General features: G+C 34.6%; 4 protein-coding genes and 2 pseudogenes across 5 annotated transcripts; 2 read left to right on the top strand and 4 right to left on the bottom strand.

The window, feature by feature from the left end:
• Positions 1-1,636: 1,636 nt before the first annotated feature.
• LOC104729189 (protein SMALL AUXIN UP-REGULATED RNA 16) lies at positions 1,637-2,517 on the bottom strand. Its single transcript, XM_010448099.2, has one exon. It carries the CDS (start codon positions 2,336-2,338, stop codon positions 2,021-2,023), a length of 318 nt encoding a protein of 105 aa, XP_010446401.1. The 5' UTR covers positions 2,339-2,517; the 3' UTR covers positions 1,637-2,020.
• A 3,601-nt stretch (positions 2,518-6,118) lies between these two features.
• LOC104729188 (auxin-responsive protein SAUR15) lies at positions 6,119-6,756 on the bottom strand. Its single transcript, XM_010448098.3, has one exon. It carries the CDS (start codon positions 6,622-6,624, stop codon positions 6,340-6,342), a length of 285 nt encoding a protein of 94 aa, XP_010446400.1. The 5' UTR covers positions 6,625-6,756; the 3' UTR covers positions 6,119-6,339.
• Positions 6,757-7,323: 567 nt separating this feature from the next.
• LOC109128133 (auxin-induced protein X15-like) lies at positions 7,324-7,879 on the top strand (annotated as a pseudogene).
• On the bottom strand, positions 7,369-10,681 carry LOC104729187 (cysteine-rich receptor-like protein kinase 26). The gene is made up of 7 exons (XM_010448097.3): positions 9,677-10,681; positions 9,421-9,558; positions 9,162-9,277; positions 8,875-9,085; positions 8,549-8,789; positions 8,322-8,472; positions 7,369-8,238 (listed from the first exon to the last, which is right to left on the bottom strand). Exons 1-7 carry the CDS (start codon positions 10,497-10,499, stop codon positions 7,924-7,926), a joined length of 1,995 nt encoding a protein of 664 aa, XP_010446399.2. The 5' UTR covers positions 10,500-10,681; the 3' UTR covers positions 7,369-7,923.
• An 868-nt stretch (positions 10,682-11,549) lies between these two features.
• Positions 11,550-12,213, bottom strand: LOC104729186 (auxin-responsive protein SAUR21 pseudogene; annotated as a pseudogene). Its single transcript, XR_015574752.1, has one exon. The product of XR_015574752.1 is annotated as an auxin-responsive protein SAUR21 pseudogene (transcript).
• A 2,218-nt stretch (positions 12,214-14,431) lies between these two features.
• LOC104729185 (uncharacterized) lies at positions 14,432-18,141 on the top strand. The gene is made up of 5 exons (XM_010448095.3): positions 14,432-15,043; positions 16,506-16,802; positions 17,023-17,247; positions 17,376-17,504; positions 17,613-18,141. Exons 1-5 carry the CDS (start codon positions 14,798-14,800, stop codon positions 17,835-17,837), a joined length of 1,122 nt encoding a protein of 373 aa, XP_010446397.1. The 5' UTR covers positions 14,432-14,797; the 3' UTR covers positions 17,838-18,141.
• Positions 18,142-18,807: the final 666 nt, after the last annotated feature.

Below are 18,807 nucleotides of genomic sequence, written 5' to 3'. Positions count from 1 at the left end.
TTGTTTGGCTGCAACTATAGTAATTGAATGGCTGATCATTCTTGTTAACAGAGGAAAGTATGGAATTTACGCTAGGTTTAAGGAGAACTCAGACCAAAATCTTTCCTCCGAAATTATTTAGAGAGGTTAACAAAATGGATATTCTCGTCAATTAGAGGAGTGGATATAACTAAGGTACTTTTGCTTTTTCTTTGTCAAAAAAGGTACCCTTTTAATAGGTTTGTACAAATTTTATCTGTATATCCTATGAGGGAAACAAAAGCACTTAATCAGTGGTTTTTCTCACGGTGTAGAAGTAAAAAAGATGAAAAAACTAGTATGAATGTAAAAATTTCAATGTTTCAACTGGTTTATGGATTAAAGATAACATTTGAAAAAAAAAAGTTGAAACTATATATTGTGTAAGGAAGTTGACATGACAAATGCACCTTCCAAGAATTTTCCTACAAATAGTTTAATTCGTACGGAAAGGGACAATATTAAAAGATTCTTCTTTTTGTAATTTACTTATCCAGTTGAGATCCAAACCTCTTGGCTTTTTCTTTTCCTCCTCGTCTCTTCGTTCATGGTTTGGATGTGCGATCACTACGTAAAATGGCCTTAAAAAAAAAAAAAATCGGGTTGATTTGTGATAATCCTCTAGATGTGGTTGATTGACAATTAGTGTTTCTTCTTAATTATTATATAGATTTTCATGTATACAAAGATGTGGGTGATTGAGAATTAGTGTTTGTTCTTTGTATTACTTCCATATGTATACTCAAGTTCATGGTTTGGTCCTTCAACCAATTGGTTTGTTGTGTGTACATTACTACATATTACATTCGACTAAGCAACATGTACGTATATACATGTATCAACGAGTGATGCGGCAGGATAGATATTATTGGTACTTGTGGATGCAATTTATTCCAAACATAAATATAAATAGGTACGAACAAAAAGATATTCTTGAGAAGAAAAGGAGAAAAAATTAAAAGTATGTAAGCAAAAAACAAAAAAAGGTATGTGCATTAAGAAGAGTAGTTGCTGTCATATAGGATTTGTGGCTCGTAGGAAAAGAAAAAGAGAGAAGAGTAAGTGCATTCAATTTTTAATAATTTTAATATATATATATATATACATATAAATATATAACTTATAATTAAAAGTATATATAGGACCAACTTATAAGTTATAAGAGTAAGTGCATTAAGTTAATTCCAATTCATATTAATAGGACCAACTTATAATTACTAGAGACAAATATGCTTTTGCTTCACCTAAAGAAGTAATCCACTCAAAATATGTCCCGTACTTTAAAGTCAGGAACTCAAAAGCGGACTAAAAAACCAAAACCAATATTAATTTCGGCGTTTTTATATAAGGTTTGGTGTCTTAACTCAAACAAATTAAATGTTAATCTTTGTTTTGGTCGATTTAACCTTTTACGAAAGCATTATTTCGAATATTGAGCCATTTATAATACGTTCTCGTGGGTTGGATAGATTTATTTGTCTATTTCTCGTGGATAATATATAGTCATTGATAATACGTTCAGATGTTATGATAAATTTAATTATATTAACAAAATTAGGATGGAAAATTAAATATATACATCAGTCGCATACATGTCAAACGTACTTACATCCGTGAGTAAAACCCAATAAAATATTCATTCATAGATCAAACATTTCTTAGTTTCAAAAAACTCGAACGATCATACACTCGAACTAGAAAAAAAAAATATTGGCCAATATTCAACTTGCACTAATCATCTATTAGTGCGAGCCACCACTGATCAGCTCATAAAAAAAAAAAAAAAACCCCATTTCATCGAATACAAACCCCATTTAGGACGTTAATTGACGAACTAAAACCCAAGATTTACATGATCCGTGTAGAGAGTGATCTTTTTGTGTGGATCTTACAGGTTTAGTCCGAAAAAAAACCATTTGGATATTTTTTATCCAAAGGCAAAAAAGGCAAAAGAATCTTAGTCCTCATCATAATATATGTAAACTCTCTCTCTATTTCTATCTCATCTGATCATGGATGTTAGAGAGAGGAAAACAACTTCTTCACAAGGGATAGTGAGTCCACCCATGTCGTGGTGAAAGCCGAACTCTTCCTCTGCTTGTTGAAGAAGGATCAGAAACTCGGGATGAGTCAAGAAGGAGATTGGTACGATGTACCTCGTACGCTTTTCGCCTACGTAAACCGGAAAATGTCCCTTTGGTACGTCAAGAGGGAGTCCTTCCTCGTCGTAGCATTGTTTCTTGCCTAAGCTCGAGCATCTCTTGAGGATTTGCTTTAGCATTGCTGTTTGTGTTAGTTTTGAAGATCTCTTTACCGCCATTCTTCTAGCTTTACTCTTTCTTTCTTTTCTTTTTTCTTTTTCTTTGATGAGAGTGAGAGCTAGTGATGAGGAGAGAAAATGATGTGAGAAGTTTTTGATGAGAGAGTGGTGGCGAAAGGGGTTATTTATGGAGGACGGATGAGGATAGGATGATGCTAAAGCAATAGTTTTATTTTGAATTTCTTGATTATCCGAAATTTTATTTAATATTTATATATGATCGAATGATTATCAATAATCTAACATTTTGGTTAGTGCCGTCTTGGACGACTCTTCTTAAAATAATGATACATCTCAAATGATAATTCAGCAAACCCACTAATAGTTTGAGGGAATTATCACATTATAAGTACTACATTTTTTTCATTTTTAATCGTACTTTTATTTCAAAAAATTAGTTTAGTGAAATTTAATTGGATCTATTTATTTTAGAAGGACGATGATGACGGTAATTTACATATTGGTAAATATTTTCCAATATTACCACATTTCATATTAAGAAGACCAAGTTATATTATGCAATATGCATGATAAGCAATACACTATTATTACTAATAATTTTGGATATATGTAGCTTTATTTTTAAGGAGCAGGAAAAAAGCAGGAGAAGGGATATAGAGAGGCATGTGACAGTGTGGGATCCAAACCCATTGGGATTTAATTTCATTGTTGGTCCTCCCCAAGACACCATGGTCCCTCTCTCTCTTTCTCTCAACAGTTACTATCATAAATAGGGAAAGATATCAATGTGGTAACTAAATTTCTATAATTACGTACGAAGGGGTATCTAAATATGTACTATAAGTACAAATTATATGTAGGGTGTACTGTAATTACAAATTATACTCCTTAATTTAAACCAAAAAAAAAGTATGTACTCCTTAATCTTTGTGGTTAAGTATATATAAAGCATGCATGCATAATAGGGAAAGATTATTAGTATATATTAACACATTATCTTCTTCTTTTTTATTATGTAATTCTAGATCTTTTGAGCCTAAAATAGACTAATCACGCGATTTTCAACTACCATAGAAATTTTCCAAAAGATAATAATCTAGGTAGTCGGATTCTTTTGTTTAGGACCTAAGGCTAGACATACAAATTGCCAGATTCACAACTGTCATGTGATGAACAAAAATGCAACCAAAAGAAATCAATCTAATTTGTCTTGACCAACCAAAAAATAGTCTAATTACAACTTGGTTACAAAATATCTATTTGAGAACACAGATTGTAACAAATGCATACAAAAAAATTCCAAAAAACTGAGTAAGATTCGCGTTAACTCTTGTCTGCAAGTGACCGTATATGTTTATAATACTTTTGACCAAGTTCTATATAGGCATATGCTTATGGACAATGGGCATTTATTAGATCTTTGTTTCTGGTCGTAAAAGGTTAGGGACAAAGAACATGTTAAGCCTCACGATCTCGAGAGCTTCCCATCTTTGTTGATTTGTGATGTTCCTCTTCCTAATCCATTTCGTCGGTCACAAATGAAGATTAAAGATAAATAACAATTCGTCCCTTTCTTAGTAGTTGATGTCTGTAGAACAAAAAACTGTTTTCACTATAGATGTTTTGTACTTGTAATTAAAAAAAATTTGCATAAGAATTCTGTTCTTGTTAATTTCTGTGATATATATATATATATATATATATATATATTTATAAATATATATATATATATATATATATTTAAATTAAAATTAATACTTAATTATAGACGAAGAGTATATAATGTGTCGTAAAAAATTGTTAAATATCGTAGGTATAAAACATACAAATTTATGAATGTTCCATAAATCCTAAAACATGAAAATTAGCGTCAGTTACTTCATTCACACGTAACTCCAAACTCTGCAATTCTACAAAATAAACTTTGAACTCAAGTCGAATTCAGTGAGTTACTTCCCAAATCTATCACATCAAGGAACAAGTGAATCAGAATCATGGTTTTTTTTCTCTTATCGACCACAAAAACCGACAATGGGAGAGAGAGAGAGGGGTTGCGGTCGTTGTCAGGGAAAGAGGGAAGCATGTTCTGCGAACGAGATTGGTTGGGAAAATATTCAGTGAAAAACGAGAAGAGGATTAGGGAGAAATTACGAATCTTTTGAAGGGACAATTTCAGCTTACGGACTGATAAGGACATGTCTCTCGTCTCGACCAAGCACATGAAAGCCCCCATGTTACTCTTGCCACCTCCTTCCCTCAAAAAAACTGTCCTCTTTTGTACAACTTTCCATTTTTACAGAGCAAAATGCAACTTCTTTAATGCAGATTTTACTACACTTGAAAAACTTGTCTGCTTAGTTAAGGAAATTCTTCAATCTCTATTTTTCTACTTGAAGTCAGAATCGATCTTGTCATGTCCTGTTTGTACAACTTTGTTTTGGCTTCCCCAAAATAAAACAGAGTTAGCTCTGTTCTTCTAACACACTCTATGTGTCTGATAAACTCTTTGAAGTGTGTATTAAAATACCTCTTTCAGAAAAATAGACAACTCTGTAAAAAACAACAAATATAGTTGTAGACTTTGCAGTGCATATTATTTACTGGGAACTTGTGTAAAATAAAATCTTAGAAAAGAAAACATGAGATGAGAAAGTTCCATGTATGTTTCGTACGTTAAGGAAGTGATTGAATATAAATTGTATATTCACGTGAAAGAGAAGCGGCCATGAGCTCTGTTTCGAAGTCAAGAAATAAAAAAAGAGTATAGGTGGCAAGATCTGAAGTGAAATGTATGGTCTATTCATCACATGGGCTGCAGGATAGTTGGACCCAGGAAATTATTAGATCAGATTGGCTATAGCTATTTTTTTCTTGTACGATGATCTAACAGTTAAATTTCAAAAAGAAAAAAAAATGAAAAAAAATAGAAAACAGAGTGGCACCTTGAGAAAACGATCGAGACGGCAGAAGATAGGAAGAGGACTAAGCTTTTGTTTTATGAGGTCAATTTGATTTATCTGCTAAATGTGGTCTAAGAGGTAGGGTTTTGATTTGAGGTCGTATTCCTCTACTTAATTTTTGGCATGTGACGCAAGGCTCAATTGGTTCTTCTTACAGGGCCCCCATCCCTCCCTCCTTCGCTTGCTAACGTTGAATCTTTTTCATGTTTCGGTTTCAGGGAGGGACAATAACGTTATTTGGAGGTTAATAGTTTGAACGTGGAAAAACGTATATAAATGCAATGCACGCAAGAAAAATGTCTACTTAAGGAGAAAATACATATCGTTTATTAAAAAATAAATTAAACGTTTATCATCTAGAAAGGAAAACATTATAGTTACACCCTATATAGTTCGAACATAACATCATTATACGTACACATTCATTATTCAATAATAAACCGGACTTACGTACAAAACAAGGAATGGTAGATAGCTGAACTGGACTAACCTGCAAAATTTATTTACATCGTGGTACTAATTAGCAAAAGGAACAAAAAGAAAGGGTCAGACATTATAATAAAGCAAAAAAATCAATAAAGACGTTAAAAAGGGAAGATGACGTAAGCAAATAAAACGGTGCCAAAAATTTAGAGGCTTTGGGCTTTGGACTTCTATTTTTGGGCCATTAAAATGTTTAGCCTATTAATGTTTTTTTTTTTTGTCAAACAATATTTGAAGAGAATAAAAAACAAAAAATCCAAGTTTTTTCACTATTACAGTTAGTCACAAGGAATGAAAATTAAAAATAGTCACATACAATATTTGTTCTCTGGAAAACTAAGGGAAATAGCTAGAATTATGATATATGACACAGATGTTTTTTTTTTTTCTTTCTCTTTTTATTATAAAAGAAACTATTTTTTTTTAAATGAAAGATACAAATGTATAATCATGCATGCAATTAATGATTCATAAGCACGCTGTACGTATCATGTATGTGTATATTCCTCTCACTGAAACAATTTACAATTATTTCCAGTGGGGAAATCAGCTAAAAAATCTCTACATTCTATTGTAAGTACTTTATGTTCTTGTAATTCATCGAATCTGAGATGTGACTGTGAAGAACAAAGATTCATGACACGGTATGGTTAAGCCCCCCATAGGATGATCAAAACCAAACTCTTCCTCAGATTTACTTAACAATTCTTGAAACAATGGCTGGTTTAAGTATGACACCGGCACCACATATCTCTTCCTCTTTTGATCATTCTCTCCAACGTAAACCGCCATGAATCCTCTTGGTGTCGACGATGCTGATGATGATGATTCCCTTCTTCGCATTATTTGTTTAGCACCCATGAAACTTCTCAGAAAAGCCATTTTTTTCTTGTGTTGCTGTCTTGTAGCGTGGTGGGTTTAAGTTTGAACGTCTCTTGTTCTTGGAGAAAGCTTTAACCTTAAAATTTGTTTTGGATCTTTAATAGTTTGTGAATCATAAGGGTTTCCTATTAGTTGTTATATAAACGAAATTATCATGAATTAGGTTTTTTTTGGGTTTTCTTTTTTTTTCCTCATGAGCACATGGCTTTGGATTGAAGATACTAAACCAAGAACCAATCAATAAATGGTGTCTGAGAAGTTAGTATCTAATGGTGTCCTACATGATAGTTTCATTGGGTCTTATTGTCTCAAAGACATCACATGCAAAATCTCTCCTATAGATTATGTAGGGACCTGAAGTTGTGTACCTAATGAACCAGAAGTCTCTATCACTGATTAAGTCATGACCTCTTCACAATGATATCAAAAAGACAGGACCACATGACTTGATTATGTGCAGACAAAGTCACAAAAGCCTTCAAAAATTTCTGTGGCAAGAATTGAAAACTTGACTGTCTATCTAACAAACAAGTGGTCATATTGATTTGTGACTCCACATCAGAAATCATGAAGATTTAACAGTAGGGGGCCCTTGCTTATCATGCCGTGGTCCGGCAAAGCCATGTGCATGCTTGTTGGTGTTGAATGTTTATTATAGAGCTGAAACTTTTCTAAACCACTAAAGGGTTATCTTCAATTAATGTTCTTATCTATATATACTCATCACTGAGTCCTTTAAGCTCTGCAAGTACTCTCACATTTTCCAGTAAAAGCTTTAAACCTACAATTCAACAAACACACAAGACAATCCATGGCGATAAGGGTCCCTCGTGTGCTGCAATCATCCAAGCAGATTCTCCGCCAAGCAAAACTGTTCTCATCCTCTTCTTCATCTAGCTCTCTTGATGTTCCAAAGGGCTACTTGGCTGTTTACGTAGGAGAAAGAAAGATGAAGAGATTTGTAGTTCCTATATCTTACTTGATCATCCAATGGGTGGCCTTACAATCCCTTGCAGTGAAGAAGTATTTATTGATCTTGCTTGTCGCCTCAACTGATCATGATGACTCACTCAAATAACCTTTTTTATTCTTTGATTTTGTACATTTTTCCCAATTAGTTTTCTTCAAGAGATGAGATGACTCTAGAAGCATCTCCCCTTGAAAGTGAAACAGAGACTTGTAACACTCTTTTTCCTCACTTATAGTGAGTTGGATTCAAATCTAATTAATCAAACCCCATGATTCATTTCATCAATCAGTCATCATCATGAGAATCTTAATTTCAGTTTCAAGACAAACTCACCGAGGATACAACTCAGTGTTGGAATTATAATTTGAAGTTTTTGCATTATGTCCTGAAGAAGAAGAGCTATCCGATACCGTGTTGCTATGTGCGAAAAACGCAGGCTTTGAAGGTTCTGAAATAGCAAGAGTATGTCCATCTAACATCAGAAGAACCGAAGCCATGCTTGGCCTCTCTGCAACTTTCTCTTGGACACAAAGAAGACCAATGTTTATGCATCTCAAGATCATATTCGATGAATAACTCGACATTGTCATCATAATCTTGTCAACAAGATTCAAAGCAACACCTTCCTTCCAATTTCTCCAAGCCTTTACCAAAACATTAGCATTCAGTGATGTGAATAAACAGTCATTGATCAAAGCTCAAGATTTTTGGCAAATAATATACTTACAAAGCTAAGAAGATCTTCCATGCAGTCTTCATTGCTGAAACAACTGTTTTTCTTACCACTTATGATCTCAAGAACCAAAACGCCGAAACTGTAAACATCTGTCTTAAACGAGAACTGTCCATGCATTACATACTCTGGAGCCATGTATCCACTGTTTTAAGCCAAATGAATGATCACAATCGAGTTTGAGTCGAGTAAAATATAAATGTAAGTGTTTTGCTACTTACAAAGTCCCCACGATCCTATTCGTGTAGCGTTGAGTCGTGTGATCAATATCGAAGAGCCTAGCCATTCCAAAATCTGCGATTTTTGGAGTCATTTCCTCGTCTAACAATATGTTACTAGCTTTAAGGTCACGGTGAATAATCCGGAGCCGAGAATCTTGATGAAGATAAAGAAGTCCTCTAGCTACACCTCCAATGATTTTGTATCTAACTTCCCACTCCAATTCTTTACCCTCGATCGGATCTATACAAACACTTGAGATCATAAACACGAACTATATATAGTAGAATGGTTTCCAAGAATACGTAGAATGTGAAGAAATATGTACCGAAGATGAACTTGTCGAGACTAGTAAGTGGGAGGAACTCATACACTAGAAGCCTTTCAGTTCCTTCTATTGAGTAACCTAAGAGCTTCACGAGATTGCGATGTTGAAGCTTAGCCACCAACAAGAACTCGTTCTTGAATTCGGTTTCACCTTGTTGTGCATTTCTTGACAACCTTTTCACGGCTATCTGTTGTCCATCAGAAAGTACACCCTAATGATAACGTAGGAAGATGTTATGATGATGGCTACAAAATGCAAAATATAATAGCAGATTCTTCTAAGATTACCTTATAAACTGCTCCGAATCCGCCTTCTCCAAGTTTATTTTCCAGTGAAAAATTACTCGTTGCCTCTTGTAATATACTGAAACTAAATTTCATGGAATCCATGCTAATGTTTTCTTCTGTATTGAAGAAAATGAGATAAACCATGTTTTGATAAAAGGAGTTAGAAATCACGTCAAGTATCAAAGGAACACTGAAAAAACAGAGGTAAAACAGAGCACATGAATAATATATCCTTTCATGTCTGAGCTCCATAGCTTACTTTCATGTTGGTGTTCTGAATTTTTCATCTTCCTTCTCAGCCTTAGGAAAATGAGTAAGAATACTATAACAAAGACAACAACAGCAGCTGACGCCGCGCCAAAGATCAAAGCTTTAGGTACACCTCTGTTTTTATCCCCTGTCCAAAAATATACATACCTAAAATGATCAGTTTCGTATTATATAATGTAAACGACGGTCTGATTTAAACCCTAGAATTCAAAACTTTCAAATCCATTAAAAAATAGCAAACCTACCTTGTGTGACACTTCTCGTCTCATTCTTTGGAGGCCGTGACGGCGTCGCAGGCACTGAGCTTGGCTCATCAATGTTCACTGGATCATAGAATCTCCAAGTAGCATAACCCAATATACAGCTAGGAGACAACACATAACCACCCATTTTCATATCACAACAGCTCGGGATCTTTGCAATACCCTGAGACAAACAATACGAACAATCCTCTTCCGAAACATCCGGCGTGCACTGAACAAGACCGTACAATGTCTGAAACGACGGGCCGCTCGTTTCGCCGACAACAAAATTCTTCTTGCTCCGACCAATCACAGAGGCTCTGTCTTTAAGCCCTTCGAGTAAATCCCTTAATGATTTCTCCCAACCACCACGATCTCCGGTGAAGTTTCTTGTCCCGGTTATGCTTGCTTGTGGGAAAATCTCCAGTCTTTCGAAGATAGTCCGGTTTGAGTACCTAACCGTACATTTGTCATACCAAATAATCGCCTCTTTCTGAACCGGACACAATGTGACAAGTCTTTTTCCAGCCACTGCGATGCAATTGATACATACTTCAGGTTTGACATCGCCTCTACACTGTGAGATTGAGTTGACTTTTCCATCGGAGTCTCCAACTGAGATGTTGTAAAATCCGTTACCGTTGTGTCGGAGAGATGATAAAGAGGAGATGAGACGGTCAAGGTTGACGGCGTAAGGGGTGTTAACGGTGAAGTTGCCTGTGACGTTTGAGCATATTTGGTTTAACGGAACCGGTTGCGACTTAACAACGGCGAGACATTGGATTTGGATTAAGAGTGAGATCAGAGGAATAAGAAGAGACAACATTTGTGATTATTTCTGTCTGTTTATCATTTTTTCTTGATTGTTTGAATCGGAGAAAACAAACAAGCAATGAGGCGTTGACCTTTGACTTTGTTCATCTTATGAAATGCTTTAAAAAAAAAAAAACAAATTGTAAGCTAGGCTGTTAATGAAATGCAACAATAATTTCGTAGAATTATGAGTTTGTTTATCGATTTTATATCCTCCTGTTAATGTCATGGAGCTGATAATGAATAAAACTGTATGTTGTCATACACCATAACTAGGATATATCCCGTGCTTAAAGCACGGGTCAACACTTTAAAATTTTTTTTATAATATAATAATAAAAATTTAGTTTGAGATAATATTTATTTTAAATTGTTATGTAAAAATCTATTAGTTTATTTGAATACTAATTATTTTAGAATATTATAGTATTTTATTTTTGACGTATTATTACAGTTTTATATTGTTTATTTGTTATATTTGTATCATATTATGTGAAATATAAAATAGTAATTTTAATGTTATAATTGTGAGAAAATAAAAAATATTAATTTATCATCTATATAAATTTAGTTTTACCAGCCCGCCAATGTGAAAATTAAAACATACATTTTCATACATTGAGTAATATATTTTCGTTTTAAAAAATTCAAATCACAACATATGCAGAAAAAAATATGCATTTTATTAATTATAAGTATTATATGAAAGTTCTAAACAATTTGTAAATAAAATAAAATAAAGATGATAGGAAAATCATAATTTGAAATCTTAACAAAATCTTCGAATTTAGTTATTAAAAATAATTGTATTGTATACTTGGATATAAAATCTTAGTTTTTAAAATTCTGATTGGTTTATATATTTAAAAAAAAATTTACTAATTTCGTCCATAATTTATTAGAGAGAGAGAGAAAATATTTTTTTAGATTTTTTTAAATTTTTTAATTTGACATGTGAGTGTTTTTTTATTTTTAATTTAATTATATTTATTTAAATTAGTTAATTAAGCTTAATTAATTTTTTCTAATGGCAATTGAATGTAATTTTTTACACATTTTAAGGTTAGTTTCATATTTGTACTTCTCAATTAATATAGTAGGATTACATTGGGTTCTAAATATCTTCTACATCTAATGACCTAAAAAAAATGTTAAATTATACATGTGATTTTTGTGAACCAAATCTAATGAAGCTGAGAAGTGACAGTGATAAAAGTTTCTTCAGGACAAGGGATGGTCAAGCCGCCCATTGGATGATCAAACCCAAACTCTTGTTCCGATTTGCTCAACAAAGCTTGAAATGAAGGCTGGTTCAAGTATGAGACCGGCACTATGTATCTTTTCATCTGGCTTTCCCCAACATACACTGCAAGAAACCCTTTTGGTGTTGAAGCTGCCATTGATCGGCCTTGAAAGATCTTCTTTGCACCCATAAGACCTCGGAACACGCCCATTCTTTTTCTTTTTTTTGTTCTGCTGATGGATCTTGGAAAAAATATTTAGCTAGCTTTGGACTTCTCGTTTTAGCTTATCTGGTTAGATGAAGAAGTTGTTTTGATTTGGATATGAAAACAATGGCATATATATACAACCAATTCCCTTAATTTGGTTGATAGAAACCCGTGGGCTTTTGATACAAGAGTGGGACATGTAGAAGAATAAGAACTCACATGGCTCTGTCTTGCAGGTGTTAAACTGAGAATTGAATATAGAAATCGTATCCGCTGAAAAGCATCCATGTCACTAGAAGACTAACAACAACTTCGAGCGCAATTCACATGAGATTGTCGATGGCACAGATACATCTCTTTGGAATGGTAGATAATGTACATGGGACCTCATGTTACGTACCTACACAGCACGTGAAAAGTCTATGTCACTGATGAATTCAAGTCAAGTAGCCAAGTGGCTGGTGTCTACATAATCCATCTGACTAACCCTCCGTATAAAGCCGTGAGGGCATTGTCCTGCAAGTTGTTGAGAAGACAAAAAAAGAAAAGACAGAGGGCCCGCCGTTTTCACGATCCAAACAACACGTCGTTTTTCTCTCTATGTTTGCACCAAAACTGTAGGGCATTTTTAAGGGGTAAACTAAACCGTTCGAAGCTCCAACCAATTAAACAACACGATGTCTCTCTCGTTTGCTGCAAAACTGCATGGCTATCAATCACTGCTCCCTAATACCGTTTCTCCTTAGGTTATTGGGCCTTATTCAAAAATTATCTTGACAAAGCCCAATAATACAAATTTGTTTTTTTTTCGCTAATTTTTTTTCTTCTTTTCATAAATCATTCTCGAAGTAAGTTGTATTTTTAAACAACACAAAAGGTATTATGCTATCTAGTGAAAGCTACTTGGAATGGAACGAAGTTCTAGAGTGTGGTCTCTCGAGATCTCTCCTTTCGTCTTTCTTTGGTAAAGGATGGCACTAGCATTGTCACCAGAAAAAGGAAGATGTTAGGGATTCTGTCTTTTCACGTTTGTTTTCTTGTTAAGACCATTATGAATATATTCTACATTGAAGAAAGTGTACTGTAACAACTCCCCCACTTCTAACCATTTAGGTATATATCTACATCTACAAAACAGAACGCAAGGAAAATAATTCGGAATTTACTCTATTATACAAAAGAAATATATATATATATGAATATGATCAAGTCATCTCTCCATTTTGATACAATAATAAAAAAAAATCACGTGGATTAAATTAAGAACAAGTTTATATATTGACAAAAAACTTTAAATTCTTAAGCTCTGTGGGTTTTTTTTCCTCAAGTTAAGGAAAATTTCATGAAGTCCAAAACAATACTACATGTTTTCAAACGCAAATACGTAGAAGAAATGAACCGCCTAATCCATAGATAGCCGCACTATGCAGGCCGGCTTTGACTTTTGTTGGAGTTTACGCCAGCACAGAGGCGCCGACCAATGACGCACTAACACACAAGGATTATTTATCAACAAGTGTCCCCACGACTTTTCATGGACGACTCCCACGTCATTTAGGGTAAGAGGCTCTTGTCAGAATACTTTAGATCCATCAGTTATACAATATACTTATATGGAAAATAAAATATAGTTATATGATATATCACACGACTCGGTTACTGTCTTGCTGATATAATTTTTTTTTGTTCCGAATAAATAATAGGCCGGCATGTATTCAGTATTCACACAAGTGTTATTTGCCCGTGTCATACGGACCACATCGTAGATTAAGTGGTCAAGATTGTTCGATGTTCCACTTCTGCTTTATGGGGTTTGCTTGGTTCGTCGGTCTCTCTATTTATAATGCGTCACGATCGTGTGTTTTAATGATTTTGGACGTGTTTTGGAGCAGCTATATAATTATTTTATTTTGTCAACTAATATAATTAATTACAAGTACTCGAAAAATTAATTCAAAACTTTCATACAGCCAAATATTAGTCTGAAAAGGATATTAACCGACCATTGGTTAAAAAAGACACCGGCATTATGACTATACATCGTGTTCTTTATGATGTTCTTGTCGGTTACTGAAGTGAACTAGCGAACCTAACACGCCCCATGGGCACATAAAGTAAATTTCATCACAAATTGCGAGCTACAAATAGTTTAAATTAGGGCAGTCGATGGAAAAATGTTTAAATTTAGATCTAAACCACACAATTAATATAGTACTGTAGCAAAAATATAAAATCTATATTTCATTAAGAAGAAGTTGTGATTAACTTACTTGTAACTTGGTCTCTATTGTCTATCTGTAATCAAAAGAAAAAATACGATCATCTTTATATAAATGAACAAGTGCGAACGGAAGTTCAATGAATATTAAACTAGCCCTTTATAAAATGATTGATTTTAGTAATCTTTAGGTGAGGGGGAAAAAAGACAAGATTCTTCCAAAGTGATAGTCTAGCTAAAGGGGATATATGGTTAATATACGTTTGGTGGTGCCGAGTCCACAAATATTAAATAAATTGAAATTATATAGTTTGAGTCGTAATTAAATACCAGGAATATTTTAAATTTAGTTTACGAATATTTCAATGAACACCTAATATTTTCTGATGGCTAGTTATAACCCATACATAGTATAATTATATAAAGAGCAGGCGAGTCCGAACCAAACCAGAACATTACAGTACACACATAAACACACTCGGAGAGTTAAGGAAAAAAGAAAAGAAAGAGAAACTCTTTTTTTTGGGTGTGTCAAGTTTGTGTTCTTCCTTTTCTCGTGCTTCCATCACGAGATCTCTCACAAGGCTCTCGCGACTAAAAAGAAAGTAAAAAATAAAGAAAGAAGAAGCGAAGATTCCATAAATGGACATGAAAAGCAACAACCACCAGCAACAGCAACAAGTACTTGACGGCTCGGACATAGTTGAGCTGGTAGAAAACGAGAGAGTGTTCGACAAGTTTGTGGAACAAAAGTTTCAACAGTTAGACCAAGACGAAGATGGTAAGCTCTCCGTGACTGAGTTACAACCCGCCGTTGCTGATATCGGCGCCGCTCTTGGTTTGCCTGCTCAAGGCACTTCTCCTGATTCCGATCACATCTACTCGGAGGTAGTTTTCTTTTCTTCTTTCTCAATAGCTTTCACATATTCGTCATTTATGTTTGCATTTCTCTCTAACTAGTATTCCTATATTACTGAGCTTGCATTTAGATTATTCATTCTGATCCTGGAATGATAATCATAGACTATCATATAAATCTTTAAAAGAAAAAGTCTTAAATGATACTGACAAAGTTAAAAGAAAAAGTAACAAATTAGAAAATCTATAGATGTGTTTATATATATATATATATATATATATTAATTAGTTGTAGATAGAAACAAATCCTTTAGCCATAATTTATTATTTTTGGAGTCTATTCCGTTGCATTATATTATCTTTGATTGTGAGATGGAGCTCTCGGTACTTTGTGCATAGATTTTCTTATGATCTTCATCGAATGGTCAGTCATTAATATTTTTAAAAACACGAATGCATATATTTATAATACCGACAAAGTAAAAAAAGAAGACGACTAGATCAACATTTTACTATAGTTGTTTAATTTATCTTCTTGATACTTACGTGGGGGTTGTGGTGGATATATATTTTGTATTTCATATTGTGTTTTTGCGTTAGAGCAAAATAGGTCAATATAATAAACTAGTTGATTAATAAATGATAATAGCTTTGGTCGGTGACCTTATCCTCTTACCATATCTCAAAATTAGCCCCTCGTGTCGCTCTTCTCGCTGACGTTTCAAACTCGAAACATCACTTTATGAATCCTCACCTACTTAATATTTATTTATTACTGTATGAATATTAATATTTATTTTGTTACTGTATTAATATAATTAACACAACTGACTGTTATTATAATAGTTTGTTTATTTTATTTATATGTCATCCAAGCCAAATTTGAAATTTCTTTTAATCTAATGTTTTTAGCCTTCGATTTATTATGATAAAAGCTTTGTCCTTTTAAAGCGTTTGGTCGGCGTCACCAACGTTTTTTCTACACTTGCTTGAACCTTTTTTCCAACAATATAATCCACTTTACATTTTTCTTTTGAAAACCCTATTTAGTAAACACCGTCCGCGATTTTTCAAACATTCAATAAAAGACAAACTGCAAAAGCATACTATATCACAAAGATTATATAATAATTATATTAGTGTGAGCCGCAAACAAGTAGTAATTGCTTTTACCTGCGTAGAAACCCCAAAAATTACGTCGTGTTTCGCATGAATCACGTGGATTAATTGATCAGACCAAGAGGACATCGATCGTAGTAATAATTAATTAAGAGATTCGCTTGTTGAAAAAAATATCCAAGAAGAAGTAAATCCGAGTACGAATCTTACTCTTATTGGATACGAATCAATATTCATTAATTACTTATCGCTAGGTTTTGTTTTTGGTGTATTTAAAGAAGAGACAACGAGAGTAAACCAACAACCTTATATCTGTCTCATCCGTACATTTATTTTTTTCATCGTTTGTAACGTCATTAATAAACGATCACAGGTCTTAAACGAATTCACTCATGGAAGTCAAGAGAAAGTGAGCAAGACAGAGTTCAAAGAAGTGTTGTCGGACATTTTGTTGGGTATGGCTGCTGGTCTGAAACGTGATCCTATCGTCATCCTCAGGATGGACGGTGAGGATCTCTCGGAGTTTATCCACGGCCCTGGATACGAAACCGAGGTAGTCTCTATCTACTCAGAGCTCTCTAACTGCGAGGAAGCATCGCTCCGTGATTGTATTGTCAAAGCTCTCCAGTCTCTTTCTGTTGATCATGGAATGCCTCCCAACGATCCTTGGGTAACTTAACTTACTGTTTCTATATATATTTTTCTTTTTTACTTCTTTGGTTACTTTATCTATATATTTACTTCTTTGGCTAAGCTGGTTTTTAGCAATTCTTTTTCTGTTATAAAATAATTTCTGATTTGGATTTTTCTTGGCGTACGTAAAGTACATAATTTACTATCTATATTAATGTTATAAAATTTTAAATAATATAAAAGGTAACTTGTTTCAGGTAATGAGCAACATCGTAGAACCAATTGTGGACTCTTGTCTTGATGAAGAAGATAAGAGAGAGAAGAGCGCTTCTCAAGAGAGATTTTTGGAAGCATTTAAGGGAGTCGTGGAGAGAGTGGCTCAACGTCTCAATGAACAGCCGGTGATCGTCGCTCACAGTGAAAACACTTTTGATGGGAGCGGCGTCAGGAGGCTCTTGTCCAATAAATTCGAATTCGATAAGGTAATTAATGTTTCCTACATCAAGTCATATACGTATGTTAGGACCTAGGTGTAGCTTAGATGCAAAGAGAAGATAACAGTTCAAATGATGGTAACGAATCAGAAGTGACGATAAATGCATGATCGCAGGCACTAAACGTTGCGTTGGAGACAATTCCAAAAGACCGTCATGGTAAGGTGTCAAAAGAGTATTTACGAGCTGTGCTGGACACTGTTGCACCATCAGCTACATTACCACCAATAGGCGCTGTGTCCCAGGTAAACAATACATTACAATACCCGGTCGTCTCAATATGTTATTCCTGTTTTTGATTTTTATTCAACGACGACGTTGATGAATCAAGTTTGTTTGATAACATGGGAAAGATGGACAATATGATAATGGAAGCGTTGAAGATGGTGAATGGAGATGATGGAAAGATGGTGAAGGAAGAAGAGTTTAAGAAAACAATGGCGGAGATATTGGGAAGTATAATGTTGCAGCTTGAAGGAAATCCAATATCGGTTTCTTCAAACTCGGTGGTTCACGAGCCGCTCACCTCGGCTACCTTTCTGCATCCGACTGAAACAGAGGAGGAACCTACAAACTAATCAAAGTCGAGCAATGGTTTTAGAGTGTTTACGTACCCACCTCGAAGTTTTAGATTAACGAGGAAAAACCGTATTTGCGATCGGATGTACTGTATAAGAAAAAGCCCCATTCATTCATTTCCTCTATAGTTTAACACATCCTGATAAAAGGAGGAAACGGGGGCTTTTTCTTTTTGTTGTTTTTTCCTTTTTAATCATCATGGGATGCACAATGTTTTTCTTTCTATTTCGTATAAAATCATCTATTACTATGTTTTTATGATATTTGAAAAGGTATAAAAGTGGGAAATAAACTTTTTCCAAACATACGGTACTAAAGTTTATATGAAGAATTTTTTTTTTGGTAAAGCAGCGGGGAGGCTTCTCCCCGGAATTATTAATTAGAAAAACTTAAACGGTTACAATAGGAACATAACGGGGACACGCAGGTCCCAAAACATCCTGATGCAACAAAGGTTCAACAACATTCGGAACCGAGCTAAACGAATGAAAACCCAGGAGCAAAGTAAACGCATAGTTTGCTAATCCATTGGCAAGATGATTAGCTTCTCTATACACATGTTTCACACGGACTATTCAGTCCCTTGATAACAAGGCATGGCACAACCGCACCAGGAAAGATAGTGGATGAGTCTCCCCAATCCCTGTCTTAAGATATCTCACCACCATCTCTGAATCAACCTCCAATTCAACCCTTCTGATCTCACGTCCCCACGCAATAAGAAGCCCGTAGTAGACCCCCCATAACTCCGCCAAAGGAGCCGAATATCTCCCAATGTGCAAGGCAAAACCCTCACACCATCCTCCTTCCGTATCTCTGATAACCCCACCCGCCGCTGCTGGACCAGGATTACCACGAGATGCCCCATCTGTATTCACTTTAAACCACCCCTCAGCCGGAGCTATCCACTTAACCTGTATTTCCCATCTCTCTCTACGCACGTTCTCACTAACCCGTCTAGCTGCAACA

This window comes from Camelina sativa, chromosome 12 (assembly GCF_030686135.1).
Source record: "Camelina sativa cultivar CO46 ecotype springtype chromosome 12, ASM3068613v1".
NCBI classification, from domain to species: domain Eukaryota; kingdom Viridiplantae; phylum Streptophyta; class Magnoliopsida; order Brassicales; family Brassicaceae; genus Camelina; species Camelina sativa.
The sequence above is the reverse complement of the archived record's forward strand: the minus strand, read 5'-3'. Positions and strand labels throughout refer to the sequence as shown.

Coding starts and splice junctions, on each gene's coding strand:
- LOC104729189 (XM_010448099.2), bottom strand. CDS start 2,338: ATGGCGGTAAAGAGATCTTCAAAACTAACACAAACAGCAATGCTAAAG.
- LOC104729188 (XM_010448098.3), bottom strand. CDS start 6,624: ATGGCTTTTCTGAGAAGTTTCATGGGTGCTAAACAAATAATGCGAAGA.
- LOC104729187 (XM_010448097.3), bottom strand. CDS start 10,499: ATGTTGTCTCTTCTTATTCCTCTGATCTCACTCTTAATCCAAATCCAA. Junction 9,559..9,676: donor GACGAGAAGTGTCACACAAG/GTAGGTTTGCTA, acceptor ATTTTTGGACAG/GGGATAAAAACAGAGGTGTA. Junction 9,086..9,161: donor GATTCGGAGCAGTTTATAAG/GTAATCTTAGAA, acceptor CGTTATCATTAG/GGTGTACTTTCTGATGGACA.
- LOC104729185 (XM_010448095.3), top strand. CDS start 14,798: ATGGACATGAAAAGCAACAACCACCAGCAACAGCAACAAGTACTTGAC. Junction 15,044..16,505: donor CCGATCACATCTACTCGGAG/GTAGTTTTCTTT, acceptor AAACGATCACAG/GTCTTAAACGAATTCACTCA. Junction 16,803..17,022: donor TGCCTCCCAACGATCCTTGG/GTAACTTAACTT, acceptor AACTTGTTTCAG/GTAATGAGCAACATCGTAGA.